The following is a 22,937-nucleotide window of genomic DNA, read 5'->3' as shown; positions in this document are numbered from 1 at the left end:
TGATCATAAATTCTCATACGGTGTTGGCCAGGTTGCATTAGGAACACTCAAAATATGCAGGATAGCAATCATATCACTGAACCAAAATTGGACGTGGGAGGCTATGTGTTCAGGGGTTTCTTCTTTAAAGCTTTCTTTGGCTTTCTGTCCTTCAGTTAGCTCAGTGTAAATTGGGTGGGGTTTCTTCCCTGTAATTAAATTATCACAGACCATCTTCTGTCACTTTCCACTGGATTGCCACATTCTCAATCGTTCATGGAAGTGATTATTTTTCTCTTTCTTTCTTTAGGTTAAGGTAAAGTTACTGAAATTACTAAGACTTTCAGAATAAATAATTACAGAAATAGCTGGCTTAGTACCTCCCCAACATTTTGGAGCAGAAATACAGTCAGCATTTTCATACAGAGCAAAATTAATGTAACTTCTCAAATCCTATTGCGAAATACTTATATAACATTCCTAGAAAATTCATAATTCTAAACCCAGAAGAAAAAAATAGAACCTACTGTACAATGACTTCCCTCACTTCATGTTTTCTGTAAAATTTACATTTCTTAAATGTGTCAAGTCAAATCAATTCATACCTTTTTATTAACCTGAACTTCTTGCTGGGAAGTAACAGCTCTCATTACCAAATGTCATCATCAACAGTAAGAGTTATTATCTAGGTGTCTATCTAGATAATTATGTGTCTCTACTGTTTAAGCCAGGCTTACTTTCCTTGTTTTCTTCACATACTTATTCTATCAAAATCAATATGGTTGTTAGCAGGCATGACATTTGGCTTCTGCTAAGTTCACTACAGCCGTAGCTCTCAAAATACTTTATTACCACAAAGTTGGGGGGGTGGGGGTTTCAGAGTTTTTTGGTTTTGTTTTTTTAAATTTCTAAAACCAGAGGCATGACATGCTACTGAAGAATTGTTCCTTGTAAACACCACCACTGCGAACTTGCTTAAGAATGTGCTTAGTTAAAACTGAACAGGCAAGTTAGTACCTGGAAAAAAGAGACCACAGCAGTAACCGCCAAGAGCTAGATCTCATGTCTGCTGTGAACTATGGCCAAAATCACCTGCTCGTTTTAATACAAAATTACTTGCTCACCAAGATTTCCCCCTAGAATCCTCCAAATCTATTGACGAATAGTTTCAGTCTAGTAAGAACTATTTCTGTGACAAATTAGGTTCAAATAAATCTTCCCCCCCCCAACTCTGTACAGAGAAAAAGAAATTTTTCAAGTGTCTGGTCACACAGTACAAAAATTATTGCTAGTGACATACTTATTCTTCTTAATAGCATTTTACCAGTCTGGAACAACAGCTTTTCTATAATCCTAGAACTTCTTAGATCAAATCTGTTGTGTTAACTTCTAAAGAAAAGAAAGCAGTACCCATAACTCCCTGGATAAAACCATCCTGTGTTCATTTCTTCTCTCATTAGACAATAGACGGAAAATGGTTATTACCACTGAGATGCATGATGTGTACTGTAGAGGGAACAAAAACCATCCAGCAGCACAGAGTCGGATGTGCTGAGCTAGGGAACATGGCTTAGAGCTCTACTTCTCCATTGCTAACCATTAATTCCCACGCTGTCCCAGATATCCATATGAATGCCCTTTATTTCTCTCCTCACGGCAATATGAAGATCACTACAACAGTGAATGACTGTAACAGAATGTTTCTGCTATCATTATTCCCTGTCAGTAAAGGGCAGAACACAGTCTTTGCTGATTTCCTTAGACAAAAATTATGTGTCCAAGTGTCCATGCTGATTTAATTACATTTATGAACCTTTGGTAAATCCAAGACAACTGTCACACTATTGGAATAGATTGGGTTTTTTCCATAGATTTTTTTTTTTTTCTGTGTTTTTCAGTGGAGGTCTCCAAGGAGAACCTGAGAACTGGATGGTGACTAGGTCTCAGTAGGTGCCCCACTGTCGCAGTGCTGGGGGTTCATTCAGTGGCATTCACTGATCTACCGCCAGCTGTGAGGAAATTTGGGTTCCATTAGTATGCTGGGGATGCTCAGCTTATTTTCTATTTTTTACCAGATCAGAAAAAACATTCTTCAGCCAAGATGCACACATGAATGAGAACAAACTTGGCTGAAGCTGACTCTGCAGTGGACAAAAGCAGTGCTGGCAGCTGACATTCACATTATTCCAGCCTAAAAAGCGGTCTCTACTCTGAGATGACGTCTCTTATACACAATTATAATGACCAAGATAGCAGAGGTGCTTTGTTTTTTTTTTTTGACTGTCAGTACATGGAGACATTCAGGGAATCTGGAGAGTCCCCAGCTCTCGAATTTGCTCCACTGAGAGGACGTATTTCCTATGTGCAGTGGTATGCACAGCATCTTTTTTAATAAAGCATATGTCACTGTGCTACTTTTGGTTGCTTTGGTGTATGACAGGGAAGATTTGAATTGTGTATTTGGGCATGTGGATTTGCTCAGTCCATATAAACCAGCACAATATGATAGGAAGCTACAACATTTCCTAAAGCAAATACTAAACATAATGTGTTTTTTAAAAAAATGAGAAAAGTGATATGAATGTTTACTGGATATTATCATAGCTCTGAAGAGATGGACCAGAGGGAAAAGGAAATTACGCACTAAATTGGAGAGAGGAGACACTGAAAACAAAATGTTCTGGCAGTGTATATTATTATATCATCACCTTCTATGACTTAGCCACATAAACTATGATCTATTATAACTTTAGTTTTTTATGTAAAACTCTGAGGATTCTAGGCTGAACTGAAAGGTAGTGATAAATAACAGAGCAGATAAATTTACCTACTTGGTGTTCCCGGCATGACACTCAGAGACAATTATTTATCTGTGTAACCTTTTGACTATGCTACCAGGTTGGTCACTAGAGATGAACCAAATGATGGTTTACAGAGACAAAAGAGAGCATTGGGATCATTATAGAGCTTTCTGTAGTTTAACAAAAAGGAATAATTTGGTATTATTTCTGACTCCAGAAATTTGATAAATTGATACTACTGCTTGCTGAGAAGATGACAATAAAAAGTATAGGTTCTATTTATAGCTAATTTCTGTATCTTTATACCACAGTGAAAAGATTATAATATCCACAGTAGGACTGAGTATTACACACAAGCCAGTATACCTGACCTCCATTTCAAAATCCTAAGGAATCAAGAAAAATTCAGTAAGGTAGTCTTCAGGAAGTTACTGAATCACTGCATGTGTGTGTCTCAGGCTGTGAACAAACATCCTTTTCCTCGTCAAGGGTAACTGCCTGTAGCAATCCCCCAGCTTTCATCATTTCCTGAAAGCTACAACTTTTACCCAACTCATGCAGTAGATCAGGTCATATAAGCATGACCTAATTTGTTTCAAGCAATATAAATTAAACTAGTGAAAATAGGTGATCTGAGGTAGCCTAGCTGATTTTCCTTGCAGCAAATAGGCAATGCTCCAACACTGGAGCATCGGCAACAGAACAGTAAGGGTCTGGCTGGTGGGAGGTGATGAAAAGCTGGAGGTGGTAACCCCTTCGCTGCTACATCTGGATGCAGACAAGGATGCTTGTCCACTGCTGTAATATGCTCCTTTGTAATGAGTGCTAAAGTGCTGGTTTTCAGTTACACACTCTGTTACACACTCTGAAGCATGTTCGGGTTCATATAATAAAAAGGAAACTCCGCATCCAAATAGTTTTGTTTCTATTGTTACAAAAGTGTTGGGGTTTTTGTTGGTTTTGATTTTTTTTTTTTAAGATGTTTTTAAACTCCAAAGTGAATCTATAGTGAAAAGAAAGAAGCCTTCTGGAAGGACTGTCAACTACTGCTTTATACATGACTTCCTCCCATTTGGGGTGTTTAATTCTTTACACATGAATAGCAGTTCCACTTTCTTTGTCCTACGAAATTATGACAGATTCTAGATAAAACATGCCAACCAAAGCCAGAAGCATGAGTTATAGTGTTATAGTCACCACCTATGCACAATATGGGAGAGCAGCTTTTGACAAACTAGAGTAGTTAAGAGGACAATGCAGACCTTGATTCCTAGGCAGAAATTGAATTCTGCACAGAAAGGTAATCTCCGTATTTGCGCACTCAGGTTTCCTTCTCTCCAGATACTGTTGTCTCCTCACATTCACAGAGAACTGTATTTACAAGGTTCTGATCTGCAGGAGCACCCAGCTATTACCCTGCGGAGTGCCCCTGCCCGGAGTATTACAGGCTCAAGGCCATGGCCCAGCCTCCTGCCTTTCTAGCGCATGCCCTAACGCAGCTACTTGGGCAAGAGTGCTGAAAGGATGACGGTTAGGACTTTACTCACACAGCAGTTCTCACAAATTATTGCATGATAATTCTGATTACACATCTTCTGATGCCTTTATTTGTCACATCTATACTTTGCACAGAAGGGCTGGAAAAATCTGTCATTCTGACATTGTTCTGGTGCTTTTTGTAGGCTTGCCATGTTCAGCTAGGGCAGCTGTTCACCAAACAGCAAAATGGCTACCTGCCTCTTCAGCTGAGCCACTGATCTCTTCTGGGCTCGCGAATGTAAGAGATGGCAGTTTCTGAAATGACAACAAACTGTTCCTTACCCCCACATGGCATTCATGACACTTTTGGGCTCTGCTGTGTCCTGCCTAAAGCATTAAAGAGGAATGTGCTTCCAGTTGTCCTCTGAGAGTCTCATTAGGTTTTCCCAGCCACTTCTATAAAGTTTCACATTGTTGCCCAACTACAATTGGTCTGTAACCATCCGGAGAATTTTTAACTTCTGAGCCTACATACTTTGTGCTAGTCAAATGAACACAGAGATTATAAAATCAGCTTTCCAGACACTTTCAAAGATACTTTTTCTTATGCTAATAGAAAAATACGGGAAGATTTGAGCAGGCTATCTTGATACTTTTCACAGAATAATCTTGAGCAAATTAAAATGTAAATTTTCCTACAACCAATGCTTTTGGGTGACAAACTTTTTGCTTAAGTCTTTAAATGTGTCCTGACTCTGTTTCAGTTTTCACATATGGAGTATTTGGGAGCACTTGCCTGATCAGCTAGGAAGGGCTATTCAAAGCACAGTTCTCACTACTCTTGCTGGGTTTTTTTACTGATGCTCAAGACACCACAGTGTTAAAAGACATCTTGTTTCCTCCCTATGTTTCAGCACTGGGTTGAAGGGTGTCAAATATTAAGCTTTAATTGGAGCATGTATTCACTTGTGTCTCCAGAACAATGTTTACATTAACAAACACGCTTTTCAAGTAGGCAGTGTCACTTAAACCATAAAACGCTTTATACAGATATAGACAATATGTGACAGCAAAAATAAAGCTATACATACTCAGGAAAGAGCAAGAGGGAGCTTCTTAAATGAGAGATACTGGGAAGATTACATTATTCCAAATAATTACAGATTCCTTTGCTCCCTATGCTGAATAGACATCCTTTTGCAGCTCAAATCAACAGTCATCACTGCATATACTGTGAGAAAGATTCAGACAGAAACTAGCTTAATCACCCTGTAGGTACAAGCATTTTCAAGGTTATCCACACTACTGGGGCTGCTCTGTTAGCATGTCCTTCACCTGCATTAAGAACCATGCTCTGGGCCTGTAAAAAGTGTTCAGCAATGCATGGATGCACAGCAAAGATTTAGAAACATTCATGGACATCATGTATATGGTCTCTGAATATCAAGCATTGAACCTTCTAATACTAATGCCTGAAGTAATGTTTCATTCACATTAAAAGCTATAATAATGAGGGCAACCTATATACTTTATCAAGTACATATAAACATTGTAGTATTTCTACATAGCATTTCACTGTTTATGGATTTTTATAAATATATGTATGTTTCTCTGTGTGTATGCACTTTATACAACACGATGTAAGATAATTATACAAATTACATAGCTATAATGGATAATTATGAACCAAATTATACTCTAACATATCATTAGGTACTACTTTACTGCCCTCTAATACATATTTACTGCTACTGGTGTCCAGATTTTTGGACTCAGCTTCAAAACCTACAATTTTTTAAGTCACCAGAAAACAAAACAAGTATTTCTTTCTCTCCCCATCCCAAATTTAGAATTTTACACCAAAACACAAATACTGCCAGAGGCCCAGAAACAGAATTCTCACTGTCACTGTGGTAGCAGGTTAAAATTCCAGCACTGTGTGCCCTTGCATTGCTACCAAGAGGCAGCTTTATCTCGCTTGAAATTGAGATTTAAGGCTTTGAATAGGACACAAATCAGCTGCCAAGCCATCTAACTTACTGGACCTTGGCATCACAACTTTTAAAATACATTTTTGATCATTTTATATATCTTGTCTCCATGATTGGAATCACAGCCTGCAAAGGTTTCTGGCCTTACAGGTAAAAGAGATAAACCTCCTAATAGAAGTTTTTTATGCTGTTAATCTTTTTCATTTTTGCACTGTATGATGCATATAGCATTAAGCATTCCACAAAATAATATCTTGCATAATAGTTTTCACAGGACTCCTGGAAAGGCCTGCAGGGCTCAGCAACAGCTTTACCAATTTTAATAATTGCTCACCCCAAACTTCTGCTAACAAGTCTTTGTAGGATACCACTGAGTGACAACTGTTAGTAAAAGAGGGAATTGTACTAGAGTACTAAACAAAAGTACTCAAGAAATTTTTGTGAACTATGGCTTAAGTGATAGCAATTGATCTGGACTCAGTTCACCTATACATGGAAATTTGTAACAAAAATTGTATGATGGCAATAATAAAAAAACTCTTTAACTCTTGTTCAGTATGAAGAATTTACTTTAAAATATTTCCACAGTAAATTTTCCTTCCTCTTAAAGAGTCTAATTTAAAAAAAAAAAAAAAAAAAAAAGTATTTGATAAGAAGTCTAATTTCTAGACATAATTGCATGGAGGTAACTTTTGTGATCAGTGTGCACTGCAGAGGTTTTAGAAGAAATAACTTCAGGCATCCACTGTAAAAGATGAGCTTAGAGAAATTCAGGATACACCTGAAATCAAAGCCTTTTAATACTGTATCAAGGAAACCATCAGACTCTTGCTTAGATGAACACACCTAGTGACTGTCAAAGCAATCAGTTCCTATGTGCTGCAAAAACAGGATTTCCTCTCAGCAGTTTTGGCTAAACTAAGGCTTTCAGAAAAGACCAGTAAAAATAAAACAACTCTATTTAAAAAAAAAAAAAAGGACACAATGGAAAAAAACAGAACCCTATCTGAGAGGTAAGAGAAAAGGAAACAAGAAGAGGAGAGGGTGATTAAAGCAAAATATAGCTCCCAAGAATATATGTGTAAAAAATTTTCTCAATATTTCCTCTAAAACACAAATTTTTTGTACTTCCAAGAAATTTAAGAGATCAGATGTCAAGTGACCACTCTTAGACTGAGACCTTTGGATGCTTAGTCCTATTCCTTGAATTGAGCACAGGCCACTTTGGCAGACTGACCTTTAATTATACCCCAGCTAGGCAGATTCCCCTACTTAACCGATGGGCTGCCTGGTCCCAGGTTTTCTCCTGGTCCCTTAGAAATAAAATTGAAAAAAAAAAAGCTCTGAATCACGATGTTATAAGTAAGTACATGTACAGTTTTTAATCGTTTGATCTGTATTTCCTATTCAACTCTTGTCCACCTCTTTCAGGGTAAGAGCTGACTTCCCTTTTTACTAGAACTGAGCAGGAAAATATTTTCACATCCCAATAATATTTTCCAGCCCAAACTAGATAAAAAGCCATAACCTTCAACAGCAACAAAATTGCAAATCAAAGCTCCAAAAATTTTGACATAAATTAGCCTAAATATCCTGTTGATCAATTTTGATTTCAACATTATTTTTTTAATTACTAAAAATTAACAGATATTTCCAGACAATTAATAATTTTGAAAAACAGCAAAACTAACACTGATAACGTGAATGTAAAGAGGGAATGAAAAAGGTTTTCAACCAAAATGTTTTCCAAAACCTGTTATTTTTCACAGGTGGTCTCTGTTTCAAAACACAGCCCAAATCTAAGCCAAAAGTAATGCCAGGTAGCTCTACCTCAAACATAAGAGTGGCTGTAGTGGATGAAACCCCGGGTCCATCTAGTTCAACCACCTGCAGCAGCCATCAAAAGCAGATGAATACTCAGCAGGGAAAGTTTACATATATATGTGGCACTTCCCCCATGCCCTCTCCCAGCCCTCAGCCATCTTCAGTTCTCCTGAGTAAGTGGTGGTGTCTATGTGTTTAGTAATCCTCACTGGATTTCTCTTACATAGACACATCCAGTTTCTAACTAACCTTCTCTAGATGCTTAATACCCACATCACACCCAGAGAGGAATTCCATGCATTAGCCACATGTCTGAAGGAGAACCATTTAATCACCTTTTCTATAAAGGGACGTTGTTATCAAAATCATCATTAAATCTTGTGCTGGGAGAGATACAGAAGTGATCCACCCTCTATTTTCTCCATGCCGTTCATGATTTTATAGACCTCTATGTCATATCGCTCAGTTGTCCTGTCTCCTGGCTGAAGAATCCTAATCTGTTCAGCTTCACATTTGTCGTTATTCATTTGTCCCTTCCTCTGTCTGATAACATCGTATGAACAAATATATTTCACCCAGGCAGTTTGTGACTATTCTTTCTGCTTTTAATATCAAGCAAAAGGAAATTTAAGTGCCAAATCAGGCATCTGAACACCTTGGCAGAAACCCTGGCCAAAAAAAATTTACTCATGCAAATATGTGAAAGAAAGGATTTTCATGAAGGGGAAATGTATTTTTTCCAACATTTACCTGCTTTTAAATCTTACTTGAAACTATGACAGTTTTAGTTAGGTAACAGATGGAGGAGAGATGATTATTTGTTAACATTAACTTATAATAACAACTAGAGATCTAGATTAAGTGCTAGTTCAAAGCATTTCTGGAAAGCCATACTGTAATGATTTTCCAGTATGTTTGTTCATAAATTCAGATTAGGTCAGATTAAAATATTGGGGTGCTATTTTCAATTTAGCAATTATGCATTTCACAAGCAGCACTTCAACTTTCATATTTAGAAGTATTGTACTTTACATGAGGAAACCAGGAGGACAGCATATTTGTTACCCTGTAAATAATGCAAGCTGTTCAATAGCTTTGTGGTTGGTGCCTCCTTCTGCACCCTTTTCAAGAGAGCAGAGAGTTATTTGTATGTGTTGTTCTGCACAGGGCACCAGGCCAGAACCCAGCAGCTGAGTTCTAAACAAAGAGGCACTGCTGGTTTCTTTGTGCACTGGTTTCCCTGTTCTTTGCAACAACAGTCTCACAAGCCTATTGATTATTGGTACTTAAACTCACATTTTTTAATGGAGAACTGATATTTTTTAACTATGTCACAATAAAGGACAGAAAAGAGGAAAAAGTTTTTTACCTAACTTAATCAGACAATAAAAGAGATACCAAGCTTTTGAGAATCAGCATTCTCCCATTAAGATTTCACCTGATATAAAAAGACAAAAGGAACAGTTAACAGTTTGGAGGGTGGGTGTATTTCTTTGCCTTCTGTTCTAACCATCACTTCAATACTTGATTCTAAATAAAGGAGATGCGAAAAATAAGTTTTGAAGTTTCACAGAGTAAAGAAGGTTTTTATAGGGAAGAGAAAGATTAGAAGAGTAAGGCACAAGAATCAAAGAGGTGATTCTTGGAGAATTTTTGAGGCAATACGGTGTTCAAAACCAATGACAAACAAATGTAGGAAGATACATACTCTAATACATACATACCAAATTTAGGAAGATACATACTCTAATGTAAATAATAAACAGATAATTTAGAGAAAAGCAAAAGGATAACCTGCTATTTTTCGTCTCTTAAAGGACGGGTTAGATTGCATTTATTTCTCCCTCTTGAAACTGTTAAATATAAATGCATTGATTCAGAGGTGACTTAAGAGACATGTCTCTGAATAGGTGAGACACACAAGAGCAAGTGGAAACCAAAACATTTCATTTGTTTCATCATATTTTCCAAGGGTTTTTTAGCAAGACTTCTGTTTTGATGTTCTCATTTTATTCTCCAGCTCCCCAAATACTCCAATTTGAGGCACTGTGAGGAACTGAAACTGTATCTGCCTCTACCACCTGCCCAAATGCTTTCAAGAGAGGCAATTTCAAATAAACAGCAGCAGGAAATACATAAGTAGAGAATTTAAAATAAACTGACAAGGGTCTTTTATCAATTATTTTTATATAAGCAACATCTGAGAGTAGGTTGGCACTCTTTCATGGCTTGGACCACCAAGCAAACAGGTTGCACCAAACAGTGATCTGTACTGAATACTCTGAACATATTTTACAGTTCTTGTATATGCCATGAATTCACTGATGGGTATTTCTTCATATTACCTTTCTTTTGAATAGCATTGTAATAAAAAAAGAAAGGAGAGGGAGAAATATAATCTAGGTCTAAACTCCTTACTAACATTTTAATAACTTTTTTAAAATCATGGTTCTGCTATTACTGAACATGACATTACATTCTCTGCTTCCTCCAATCCCCTACACCCAGAAATGAATTCTGAACAGAAGTAACTGGAAAGATGATAGGGATACGGATCTCTGTTGACAGTTCTAACATTTTAGTTGCTAATCACATCTGCAAACAAATTTCCAAGTTCCTCACCCCTGCTTCAAATAGCCCAGGTAAATAAAGAACCCAGACCTGGGAGGTCCAGGAAGAGCTGAACAGGACAACCTTCCCTTTGTTAAACTGTAGGATGAGTTTTTATGGATTATTTTAGACTACTGTGTCTTCCACACCGGTTCAAAGCATGACAGCAGTGTCTGATAACAACGAGTTCAGGAAAGATCAGCTGTATTTAAACACCAGTATTTTGACACCAAGAAAAAAGAGATTTCCTAATGTTAATCATGTCTTAGTAAAGAATTGGAATTTTGACTTTTGATTGACATTGGATGGGTCTGATTTTCAAAGGAAAATAAGAAGTATCCTCTGCACTTTAATGGTAAAGAATCATAGACAGAGTCATCGCCAGTAACTAAGGAGCACTCATATGCACAGCTTCCACTGACAGTATCATTGCCTCACTACTGAAAACAGCATTCTAGCTCCAATGAATTCTTATACCAGCCTCTTTCTAGGCACATCTTTCTTCCAGTTCCAAAGAGTCACTAATGCCACCCGCTAGTAGCATTATCTGGATGATCTGAAAGCCATGAAACACAGGGAAGACAGTATGAGTGGCATGGTTTTATATGCTCTCCTCTTCATGGATTTTTCAAGAGAGGGTTAAAAGTATGTTACCAGAGTGCTAACAATGGTTAGTTAACAGCCTCTCCTCTCCCTTTAGAGCTGTTTGGGTACAAACTACACTCATGGTGAGTTTGTTGACTTACCTTTGTCATGAGTGCGTGAATATAAGATAGAAGAAACATGAAATGAGAGCTCAGAAAACTATGATACTTTTCAGACAAAGCATCTGATGCTGAGAAAAGCATCACTTATTTAAACTTGAACAGAAAGGGAAGGTTTTTCAAAAAAGTCTTTCTAAACATTGTATTTTTAATCCAACTGCCCTAGATTTTTACTTGCTTGCTATTTTTTCATTCATTCTTTTGTGAGTGATATCTGCTTTCCATTTGGCAAGATTAGCAAGTTAAAGAGAGTGAAAATACAAAGGAATTTCACGAGAACATAAAAATTTACACACAATGATAATCTACCAAGAAAGCAATAGGCTTTAGTTTTGACTGCCTTGTCTCATCTGGGACTCTGGAGCAACCTAGATTTCCAAAACACCACTCCATGTTTCAGAGTTCTCAGCAATGTTTTTTTCTCCATGTTTTAGAGTTTGCAGCAAACAGCTTTCCCTAGAAAACACACAGTCTGGAGGTTATGACAGGCACTGCTAAACAAAGTAGCAGGGGTTAGTGAAGAGGATTTTCCATACCCAACAGGAACACCGATAGCTATGCTGCTAGCAAAAATAGCTCCAAGGGAAGCATTTGTCAGACTGAGAGACCTGTACGCTTCCATGTCATAAACTCTTCTTTTAAGTGATAAAAATAATCTGGCTATTGGAAATTAGGGGATTTTCCCTAGCCCAGACAAAAAATCGTTAACATGTCACTGTCTTTGCTCAATTTCACAACAGAATTCTCTCATTCTGGGGACCACAATAGTTGTGTCACTTGTTTCTTAAATGTGTTGGATACTGGTCACACTAAAATAACATCACAACACATAAGCACTCTTTTGGAAACATTTCCATATATGAAAAGAAGGAAAAAACGTCCAAAGGATACAGGAGATTTATTAAGCCTTTGACAAATCCGCCCATGAAGGGATGCTGCACTAAGCCAGGTGTCTAGGTAGCAGGGTGTGTATGCATGCTTACCTGTATGATTAAGTATCATGAACATACCAGCACCCAAAGTTCAGCTTCCGTTCAGGTTTACCTAATTAATTTTTCAATTGCCTATGGATTAGGTGAGTGTCATTGAAACATCCTCTTCAACCCTCTTCAGCAAGACCTTATTGAAAAACTCTTCCTGTAGAGTTCCATGACAGGAATATTGGAATTATATTTTCCTTTCTCACAGCCAAATCACAGTAGTGACTCATAGACAGTTTTGTTATTGATTACTACAGTCAAGTCTTTTTACCCTTGGCGTTACTTCCAATCTATGAGCCCCATTTATAGAGAAATTCCTATCAACTATATGACCTTGCACTTCATAGCATGAGATTTCTATTTCTGTTGCTGTATTTTCAAGGTCATCCATCATTTCTGAAAGTGCTGTCCTATATGTACCAAGTTATTTTATCTAAAAGTGAAACCACCAAAAATATTACAACTAAACCAAGAACATTTCATCTTGCCTTTTTAGAGGAAAAGAATCATTTACGACACGGTCTAATGGTTTTAAGCAGTCACCTAAGTCTCTAAGCAGAGTTATAACCCAGAATAAAATGGGTTTTTCTAGTATAATAATGCTTGCTCAGCAATTACTGGTAAATGCACATTAGTAAAATATGCCCTGCAGAGTTAATAGCCTATGAATGTACTTGCTTGTGCATGCACAAACACTGTCAAATCACAACACCTGTACTGTGATTTTAGAATACTTACACATTCTATAAGGACCTCAAGTAGAAAGATCAGTATTTCCCATGTAATTGTTATTGCTCAAATAGATGGACTCAGAGGCACATCTAGACCATCTCAAACTTTCAAAAAGATCACTTTTTTGACACAAAATCTACAGCTTAGGGCCCACCTGGACTAAGCACCAATTATACATCGTTACAGTTTCAATCCTACAAATTTACTCTGTTTTACAAACTGTGTTTCACTAGTAACTTCTTCAGGTTTTAGACTCCACCCTGTTATGACCGTTGTTATGAATTTCATTTCAGAGGCACTGGGATCACAGAGTCAGCACACTAGAACAAAGAAAGATCATCAAAACCTAGAAACCAAATTTCGACTCTATACAGATACAACTGAAGAAGGCTGTCAGATTTTTTTTAATCAGTTGGAGACCCTTGACAAATGCAGTTTCAATGCCTCTCTTCCTCTGGTGATGATAGTCCATGGCTGGTCGGTATGAACTCTCGTTTTATTTTTAATTTAAACTACATCTGATTTGATATACTTTCCTTCTCATTATGCTAGTGCCAAAAGTAACTTCAGAAGAAAGGTTGTGATTAGAATGATGGTGGATTTCCCTGGTAGCAATCATGGCTAGAAATAATACAAAGTGGATATTCCCCACTGAGATCCTGAAGGAACAGTCTACAAGCAATTTTTCATACGGGAGTCCCATGCCAAGGATGAGATTCAGCCCTGGTTTAAAGCCAGCAGAGTTCGAACAAGTAGCTGAATTAATGTGCTATGCCTCTGGAGGACTGAATACCAGTTTTATTTCTCTGATATGTTCACTGCCAAATATTTACAGACTTATTGAAAAGAAGTGCGCACAGTCCCCCCCCATCTTTCTCATGGATACATCTTTAAAGAGAATTTCTCTGTAAGTCCCTTCAGCTGGAAATGAAGCCTCCAATGTCAAATGAATTATCACTGCACTCTTTCAGTTAAACTGTAAAAAAAAAAAAACACCATGAAAGCCTTTCTCAAAAGCATAGCAGTGCTAAGAGTGACTTTTGATCAGCTTCTCAGTTGAAAAACAAACAAAAGAAAAGGCAGGACAAGAAATAATGTCATTTTATCAGATCCCTGATTCCCATAGAACCAACGCCATCACATAAGGTGGCAAAAGGGACCTTTCTTGTACATCTTCAAATATGTAGAGAAAATCTGAGCAACACCTTTGATGGATATAACTCTCTTAGCAAATAAGAGCAGAGCTGACTTTGGATGAAATATTGCCCTAGATTACTTTAGCCAAGCCTCCCAAATAAGAATTTGTTCAAAACCTACACTCTCCTTGAAGACAAGCCATGGACCTGAGGCTGCTGCCACTGAAGTTTATCATTCATATTAACAATCTGCAGAGGTGTTGGGCTCTTAGAGGAATATGTATGGAAACTCAGAACCGAGACTCCCAAATTCTCTTAAAACAAAAGAAGAGACAGGGATGTTCTATCAAGTGAGGAAATACATGCAACTAGAGCAACAGTTAAATCTGATAGATTAAATAATACTTCTGGTCCATCAAATCAGAAACAGCCTTTGATGCTAGTAAGGAAATTCTGATTTTAAAAAAAGAATGACTCAAAAAATCAGATCTCAAAAAATGGAATGGCTGAAGAAGGGAAATGCCCGTTGGTCTGCAATCCTCCAGCTTCCCTCCATCTCTAACCCTTTTAGTTTAAATTTACAGGGACAGCTGCTCTTGAATCAAATCGTAAGTTTTCTGGGAATTTCTGTCATTCTTTTTAATCAGTAATACCAATTATCTCAGGATGAGTGAAAATATTTAGGGACATCATTTCACTGATAAGAGTTCATGTTACAAGACATAAATTATTATGCAGTTCTTATATTGATTCTTAATGTTTTGTCCACCAAAACCCAATGATTCTCCATGATGAAGACCCTAAAATCTAGATGTCAGCATTAAGCCTTTCTTGTTTATACTACATTTTTTGTTTCTATAAGCTTTTCACAAGAAATATTTGGCAGAGTCTGCTTTCTCATAAGAATGTTTGGTTTTGTATAAAACAGGTGGATGGAATGTTAGAAGGCTGGATTTGGAAAATGGCAGCAGCTCTGAAGTCTCAGCATAAACAAATTAACGTGATCATTGCAGACTGGCTTACATCTGCTCACCAGCACTATCCCATTGCTGTACAGAATACACGCCACATAGGACAGGAGATAGCAGACTTCCTGGAGTGGCTGGAGGTAAGATCCCCCAGATGGACACATGTTTCTCTGGAAAAGACCTATTTACCTGTTCTCATACCACCTTTCTGAAATACTATGCTGGTTAATGCTGTTCATTTCAAGCACTTAATACATTACAAATTTTTCTTCCATAAACTTTCCTATGACTTCATAAGCCTTTCATCATGCAAGAGAAAAAGGCAAGTGGTCTTGTTTATTAAAATATTTTGATATATCTTTAGAGGAGAGATAATTTCATGCTACTTTAGCTTTTCAATTAGCATGTGTGCAGACCGCTGACAGTCCCACACTTTGAAAGCAGGCACACAATATCATTTGCAAGTGGTTAGTTCAGTAAAATGGGTTTATGTTATCTGTGTTTAATTTCTGGTTTTACTGCAGAATTCAAGCATAACATTGGGTCTGATATTTGCCTCAGGTCCCCAAAGATTATTCTAAAATAATAGCTTAGAGATCCAGAATGTAAAGCAAGACCTTTCAAGAGGACAGACATGCCTCACAAAGCAGATGACATGGAGGTAGCCGTGAGTAAGAGGCACACTAACATAGTGGCTACTTATCAAAACTCCTGCTGATTGGGGGGCAGTGCCCATGGCTGGATGGAAGAGGCTGCAGACAAGTCTGCAAGGGATCACTGGTCTCCAGCACCATTTAAGAAAAGGTGGAAAGCAAAGACTACAATGAGAATCAATTGTACAAACCAGGCACCCTAAACAACTCTTGCTTCATCTGTCTCTAGTACTAATTTAAGCTACCTAATTTGAAATGAGATTACACTTCTATACTTCACAATGAATTTCTGAATACATTAACTTGAATATGGTGAGGCCTAAGGTGGAAGGGAAATACACTGCAAAGCTGGAAGGTTTGTAGCAAATACCTTTGAAGGGCTGTCAGCAGGAATGGCAGGAGATATGATGCCCAGTTAGGCACAAAAGAAAAGGTAGAAGAGACAGAGTCACTATTTTTTCTTGTGATGTCACAAGAAACCTTCGCACTTGGTCAAATGTAGTTTAAGCTGATGGAGCCTAAAGTCGTATTTTGAAGCTGTTTAATTATTGAATGAATCAAATGGTGGACTTTGTTCAGTTCCCAGGAGGACACACCACACTGTCAACAATAAAGACTGACTGTGTTTTCTCCAGTGTCAACAAACAAATCGAGGCTTGAATATATGACTCCTTGCTCCAGCACCGTAGGCAGCTTCTCTCGTACTATGATATGTTACAGGATTTAAACATATCAGAAATTTTCACAGCATTCAGTTGAGCATGTTCAAGCAGTAAACCTTCCTTCTGTTGAGAAGGACCCATCCTGAGTTTAACAGTTAAAAACCCTGCATTCCCACTGCCATAACTGTCTTTCCACTGTGCTTCTGTCTGTTTACAGGCAGGCACATATTTGAAATACCCTCAATGAATGTAACGAAACCTGCAGTGCCGTGCAACATTTTAATGGAGAATAAAAATAAAGTAAATCTTAGCACTCTTAGTCCAAGAGTTAAGAGGGCATGATCAGTGGTAATCTCAGCAACATCCATTTCAACAACAGCTGCCAAGAAAACTGGTCAGATCTTGTGATTGTAAGAGCTGCTTTTCTCAACAGAAGTTGCCAAGTTTCAGCTCAACTTTACAAGAGACAGGTACTGAGACTGCAAAGTCACTTCATCGGGACAGGCAATATCGACAATGAAATTAAAACAGAGGTTTGCCTTTCCTGCAAGAAATATATGCCACATTTTTCCTTACAAGTCAGAAAAACTTTAAGCCTTGCAGCTCAGGTGAAATGCTTAAGGTCTAGATAGTATTGATTAGGCAGAAAGGCAGGCCTGAGGCCAGTTCTGCTTCAGTAGGTGTGTTTCAGATCAGATAACCAATTCTGTGGAAATTAGTCCAAGAAATGTCATTGCCCTGTCACTTAACATGTCTGATCAATGTTTTGATACTTTGGCTTCTAAATTTGGCTTGTGCTAGTATCTCAGGCAAAAAAAGCAAGGTGCTTTCTATAGAGGATTGTTTTACACTGAAATTAAAGGACAGATACCCATTTTATAGCCACAGGGAAGTCAAATGCTGCAGACAAAAGGCAATGCACATTTGCATCGCTTGCAACAAACAGCAACAAAAATCCTACTATCCATGTTGATGGTTTTTCTGAGCATGGTGCATAAGTAGCAGTATAAGGAATAAAAAGGGGGCAAGGAATAACATTCAGCCAGCAAAGAAATTTAGTGCATGATTCACGAACCTCATTTGACCTCCATCATCAACATACACATTTCTTGTGTTATAATTCATGGCATTCCTAGCTTGCAGTATTTCACTGTATAGTTCTCAAATTTTCTGCATCTAAATCAAGCTGCCACTATCTTCCAGGAATCCATTCAATTTTCCAGAAGCAATGCTCATCTAATCGGGTACAGCCTAGGAGCTCATGTTTCAGGATTTGCTGGCAGTTACATCAGTGGTACAAACAAGATTGGAAGAATTACAGGTAAAGACTTACAACTCTAAGAAATATAACAGTCAACTGATCTAAGGTACACAGATGTTTGACATACCAGTGTCATATCACTGGTATTGAATTGCAAAAAATGGAATTGAATAGCAAAAGTTTGCCACAGTTTAGAAGTTTCATCCCACTGGTTTAGAAAACAGATTTAGAAAATTTAACGAAAACACTTTTCAAGATGAAGTATCATAGTATATCTAGCTTTGATCTTTCCTGCCTCAGTGCAAATTATGACAAACAAGCACGGGACTACAAATCATAAACCAAAGACTTTGGAAGTTGCAAGTTGTTTGAATTTATCTTGCATCCATTCCCAGTAATACCTTAAACTAAATGCTAGCCACTAACCTTGGATCTTTGGTCACTCTATTGACCCAAAGCCATTCAAATACACTGTGCATCATTAGCAACTCATTTTAAAAAGAGTATTACATTGAGGAAATTGTCTAACTGTGCTTGAGCTTTCAATTGTGGTACACCACTCATACAGTGAATTGTGGCAAAAATGATAGTCCTGGATTACATTTTACAAGAAGTATATCATTAGAGTACTCCTAATAGATGATTAAAGTAAACAGAATTAACCATAACACTTGATTGTTTTGACTAGTGACAGTTTGAACCTTCTGTAGTGTTTTGTAACTGTAGTAACTGTGAGTTTAATGAAGATGCATTTATAAGGTTATTGATACACTGTGTATTGATTCTGTACAGACAGAAGTGCATTTGACATGAGGCCCATATCAGCTACGTTTTGCTTTAATCTGATTTGGGAGTGAGGCAAATATGCACGACTGTAATTTGAAGTCCCAATTCTGATCTTGGATTCATTGCCACATAGCACAGTCCCTTATACAATCAGCTCTTGTGACAGTGCCTGCATGCCAAGCAGCTGATTTTACACAATGTGCTGTCCTATTACACCTGTATACACTGAAGGGCTTTAGTTCATCAGCACTGCCTGTTCAAACAACATTAGTACATCAAACATCAGTAATGAATAAGTAAAAAACATGAAAACATGTTATTTATTGTAATAGCTATATGCATTCTTCACCAAAAATTTTCAGACTTGTAACAATAAGCTACAAAAATTCATAGTGACAAAAGCTATTAAAAATAAAAGGAAATGTATGCTTTCAGGGTGAGATCCCTCCTTGTAGCCTGTGTTAGTTGTCTTGTCCAGTTACATCTATGCATCTATGTCTGTCTGTAGTACCAACTGAAGAACCTCAAATTTAGAAACTTGTCATCAAAACTAAAGGCAGTTTTAAACTACACAGGTAGTCCTTCTCCATAAATCAGTTCCCAACCAAAAAGAGTACTATACAAAAATATCTGGCAAACTATAAATCAGCAAGACTCCCTAAGTGGAGTATTATTTTTCTGAATACTGTAATAATTTGCCTTGAAGACCTTTAAGGCTGAAAAATTATTATAAACATCTACTAGCCATATAGCTCTCTTAAGAAATAAGTGAAGCTTTATAAAGTTTCAGGTCCCAAATGTGGGCTAAAAGTCAACCTTGTTGTGGGACTGTTGTCTTCAAAAGGGCCTCTGAAACGCATGACCTCTAGAGTATGAAAGAAAAAAATTAAGTAAACATCCCTCAAGTGACAAAGCAGTAGTGAGCATGGTTTGTCCATAACAAACACATCTATCTCTGGGCCTGTGTCCTTGCGCATGCAGCACTTACTGTTTATTACAATGTCTGTGTTTACCTTTTGGTGTAACCACGTACCCTCTGCAGGACAAGTGTTCCTAGCACTGCTTCTATCTGTGAAAGACCTTGCAAAGGACCAGTGCTGTCTGTTTTTAAACATTTATCACAGACTTTTCTCATAACAGTAAAAGAACAGCCCATCTGCACTATATCACAAGTGGATTATTTGCATTTGTTGCAGGCCTTGACCCTGCCGGTCCCTTGTTTGAAGGAATGTCGCCAACAGACCGTTTATCTCCAGATGATGCAAACTTTGTAGATGCAATTCATACATTCACTAAACAGCACATGGGTCTCAGTGTTGGCATCAAGCAGCCTGTGGCTCATTTCGACTTCTATCCCAATGGAGGCACCTTTCAGCCTGGCTGTCACATCATGCACGTGTATAACCACATTGCACAGTACGGAATCACCGGTAAGAGCCGACAGCACAAAACATGCAGCATCACTGCAGCGCCTCCGGGAAACTTCACCTGTCTCTAGGGTCTTAAACAGAGTCACCCATGAGGTTAATCTCCCATTACTTGTAAGGAAATTTCTTTTCCAGAAACCGGTTATCTGATTTTTCACGTGTTGAGCTCAGACTGTTCTCACTGACCCCAGTAAGAATCTGAATGCCTCGCACTTCTGAGAACGAGGCCACGAGCCTCCTGCTGTCAGGCACTTCCAAATCATTTAAAAGATATTTGTTTCAGTGGTAGAGGAAATGAGAAAACTTATTCTAATTAAGCCAGATTCATCTAGTGTGCAATTAGTTATTTCAAATCAAACAAAACACAGGGTTGTACTAGTCACCTGCTTCGTTCACCTTTTCCCAACTCGCCGTCCTTCAGCTGCACAGATGATGCTCCCTCTAGGACCTGACTGCCAGCGTTCCAGGCTAGGTTTTATATATAGAAGTTTATTTCCAATGTACCTAAACATAAACATATAGAGAGACTGATGCAACATACTGAAAAAAGTTAAGTACCGATGCACAGTAACATTAGAACTGTTCACTGAGAAACCCCAAGAGTACTGTTCACCCAGCACACTGCATTGCAAAAATATTTCTCAACTACCATCACACTATCTAAAAGTAGGCCTGACTTGTTAGCCGATAATTCATGACAAATGTGAAACCAAGCATCAGCTAAAAAGCTTATCAGTGAAGACATATAAAAACAGTCCATCATGATATATCCTGATTACACAGAAGAAAATAACTTTAGGAATTTGATGACACTTCAGGAAGAAAAAGATACTTCTTGTAAAAGCAGATCAATGCATTTAATATTTATTGTATTGAATATATTTTTTGATCCTTTTCCCTCAGTAATAGCTGCAAGCAATTTTCAGTTCAACATGAGTTTATCACTCTGGTAAGAACAAAATCTGACATCACCACATGAGCACCCAAAAGACAACAGTGTTCAACCATTCAGAATGAGGCTGCTGTCTTTAATATGTCATGATCTGAAAGACTGCATCTAGCTTCACAGTGTATTTCGTATTGACCAAAACACCCAGGACAATGAAATCAAGGTTCATAATTACAGTCCTAAACAGTCAGGCTAGAGAAGTTCAAGCAGCAAATTATTCAAATTTATTATCATATGGGTTCAGCCAAAATATTTTTGGATGATCCTAAAGTCAGGTTGCTACAATTATGATTTCTGAGGCAAAATCATGACATTTTACTAATAGATGGGGTGGGGGGAAAACAGTAACATATGTTTTTATTTGGGTACTGTACTCCTCTGCAGTTGAAATGGTAAAGAGCAACAAGGACATGCAAAATCTTGTTTGCTTTTTTGCAGGCATCACTCAAACTGTGAAATGTGCTCATGAGAGATCAGTTCATTTGTTCATCGACTCTCTGCTTCACAACGATAAGCAAAGCACAGCATACTGGTGCAACGACATCAACACTTTCAACAAAGGCATGTGCCTCAGCTGTAGAAAGAACCGGTGCAACACACTGGGCTACAACATCAGGGAAGAAAGGCTCCCTAAAAGCAGACAACTCTTTCTGAAAACAAGAGCACATATGCCTTTCAAAGGTTTGTGGGAATACTTCTTGCAGTCTCCAGATTGATCACAAAGTGTGAGAATGAGCCTAAGCTGTGCGATCCTGTTCACTTTTATTGAAGCTCATAATATCTACGGGAAATGATCAATTTGCTGAGACAACTGAGAATCCCAGCAGGCTGTCTTGATGCCCTTTAATTAAGAGCCCAACTCTCAATATTTCTGTGGGAAAAAGCATGCTGGCCACAAGCTAAATGCAGATCTGAGGCCTCAGAGATGCTCAGGGTCCTGATCTACAGGATTTCCCTACACCTGGCCTGTGTTGTAACATATGCAGGCACGCAGCCAAGACAAAAAAGCAGCATAATTGCTCTGGGAGGCCTGTAAAACCTCCTGTTGTGAGTTTGCCCAAATTTTATCTGCAATTAGTCTGCAAGATGACATATAAATTATTACTTTTCAAACAACGGATAGACAACAGCACGGACTTCTACAGGGCAGGACTGCGGAACTGAAGTAAAGTGACTGGTACTCTAGCTTTATCTCCATTAAATTACTTTATGGCGAGCACTAAGTAACAATTTTGTAAGCTCAGGAAGACAATCAATGTGGCTTCTTGGATGAATTACCAGACAACAGAGGGGAAGCTGTCTGGCAGGGAAGCGGGCCCCTCTGCAGGCTCCATTACAAAATGGCCGCGGCCCGGCCCTTGGCTGGTACGGCCCGTCTGTCGGGGCCGTGAGGCGGGCGCCGCTGGTGAACACTCACCTGCCGGGGAAGGTTCCAGTGCGCTTTGGCGCCAGAACCAGCCGGGCTGTTCTGTGGGGGGCTGTGGGGGAGCGGCAGGGCCGCGCCTCTCCCGAGGGCCTTTCGGTGCGGGATCCTGCTCCTCCCTCCGTCCCGCAGTGACCCCGGGCGTGTGGCGGAGCGGCGGGCGGTGCCGCCGTCCCACAGCCCCTCCGGGCGGCCCCCCAGGCCCCCGCCCGGGCACAGCCAGCAGGGGGGGCTCCCCGCCGGGGCGCAGCCCGCCCCGTCCCGCCCGAGACCTCGGGGCGGAGGGAGCACCTGGAATGGCGACGGTGCCTCCTCGCGCTCAAGGGCTTTCCAGGCCTGAGGAGAAATGCTTAAAAATAACGCTTGTATTACACATCTTGCTTCCCCACGGCACCCAGGACTCAACCGCAATACCACAGATTTTTAAATAATACAAACATTCAGGTACTTTTACAAAAATCTTTTAAGTCCTCCACTAGCACAGTTATGAAGTACACGGTTATGAGTCCAGA

At 38.7% G+C, this 22,937-nt stretch overlaps 1 protein-coding gene across 3 annotated transcripts in view; it reads left to right on the top strand.

Annotated features, from left to right (window-relative positions):
* The window catches only part of LIPC (lipase C, hepatic type), a 44,810-nt gene that overhangs the window by 15,547 nt on the left and 6,326 nt on the right, over window positions 1-22,937 (top strand). For 2 of the 3 annotated variants that reach the window (XM_074917154.1, XM_074917155.1), the window contains exons 2-6: window positions 13,454-13,641; window positions 15,225-15,404; window positions 17,783-17,900; window positions 19,823-20,056; window positions 21,441-21,683. In XM_074917154.1, coding sequence (XP_074773255.1) covers window positions 13,454-13,641; window positions 15,225-15,404; window positions 17,783-17,900; window positions 19,823-20,056; window positions 21,441-21,683 — 963 coding nt within the window. Of the gene's footprint in view, window positions 1-13,453; window positions 13,642-15,224; window positions 15,405-17,782; window positions 17,901-19,822; window positions 20,057-21,440; window positions 21,684-22,937 lie in introns of those variants that run through there. The other variant, XM_074917156.1, reaches the window with a different exon arrangement.

Source organism: Athene noctua, chromosome 13 (assembly GCF_965140245.1).
Source record: "Athene noctua chromosome 13, bAthNoc1.hap1.1, whole genome shotgun sequence".
NCBI classification, from domain to species: domain Eukaryota; kingdom Metazoa; phylum Chordata; class Aves; order Strigiformes; family Strigidae; genus Athene; species Athene noctua.
This window is presented reverse-complemented; position numbering and strand designations above follow the sequence as displayed.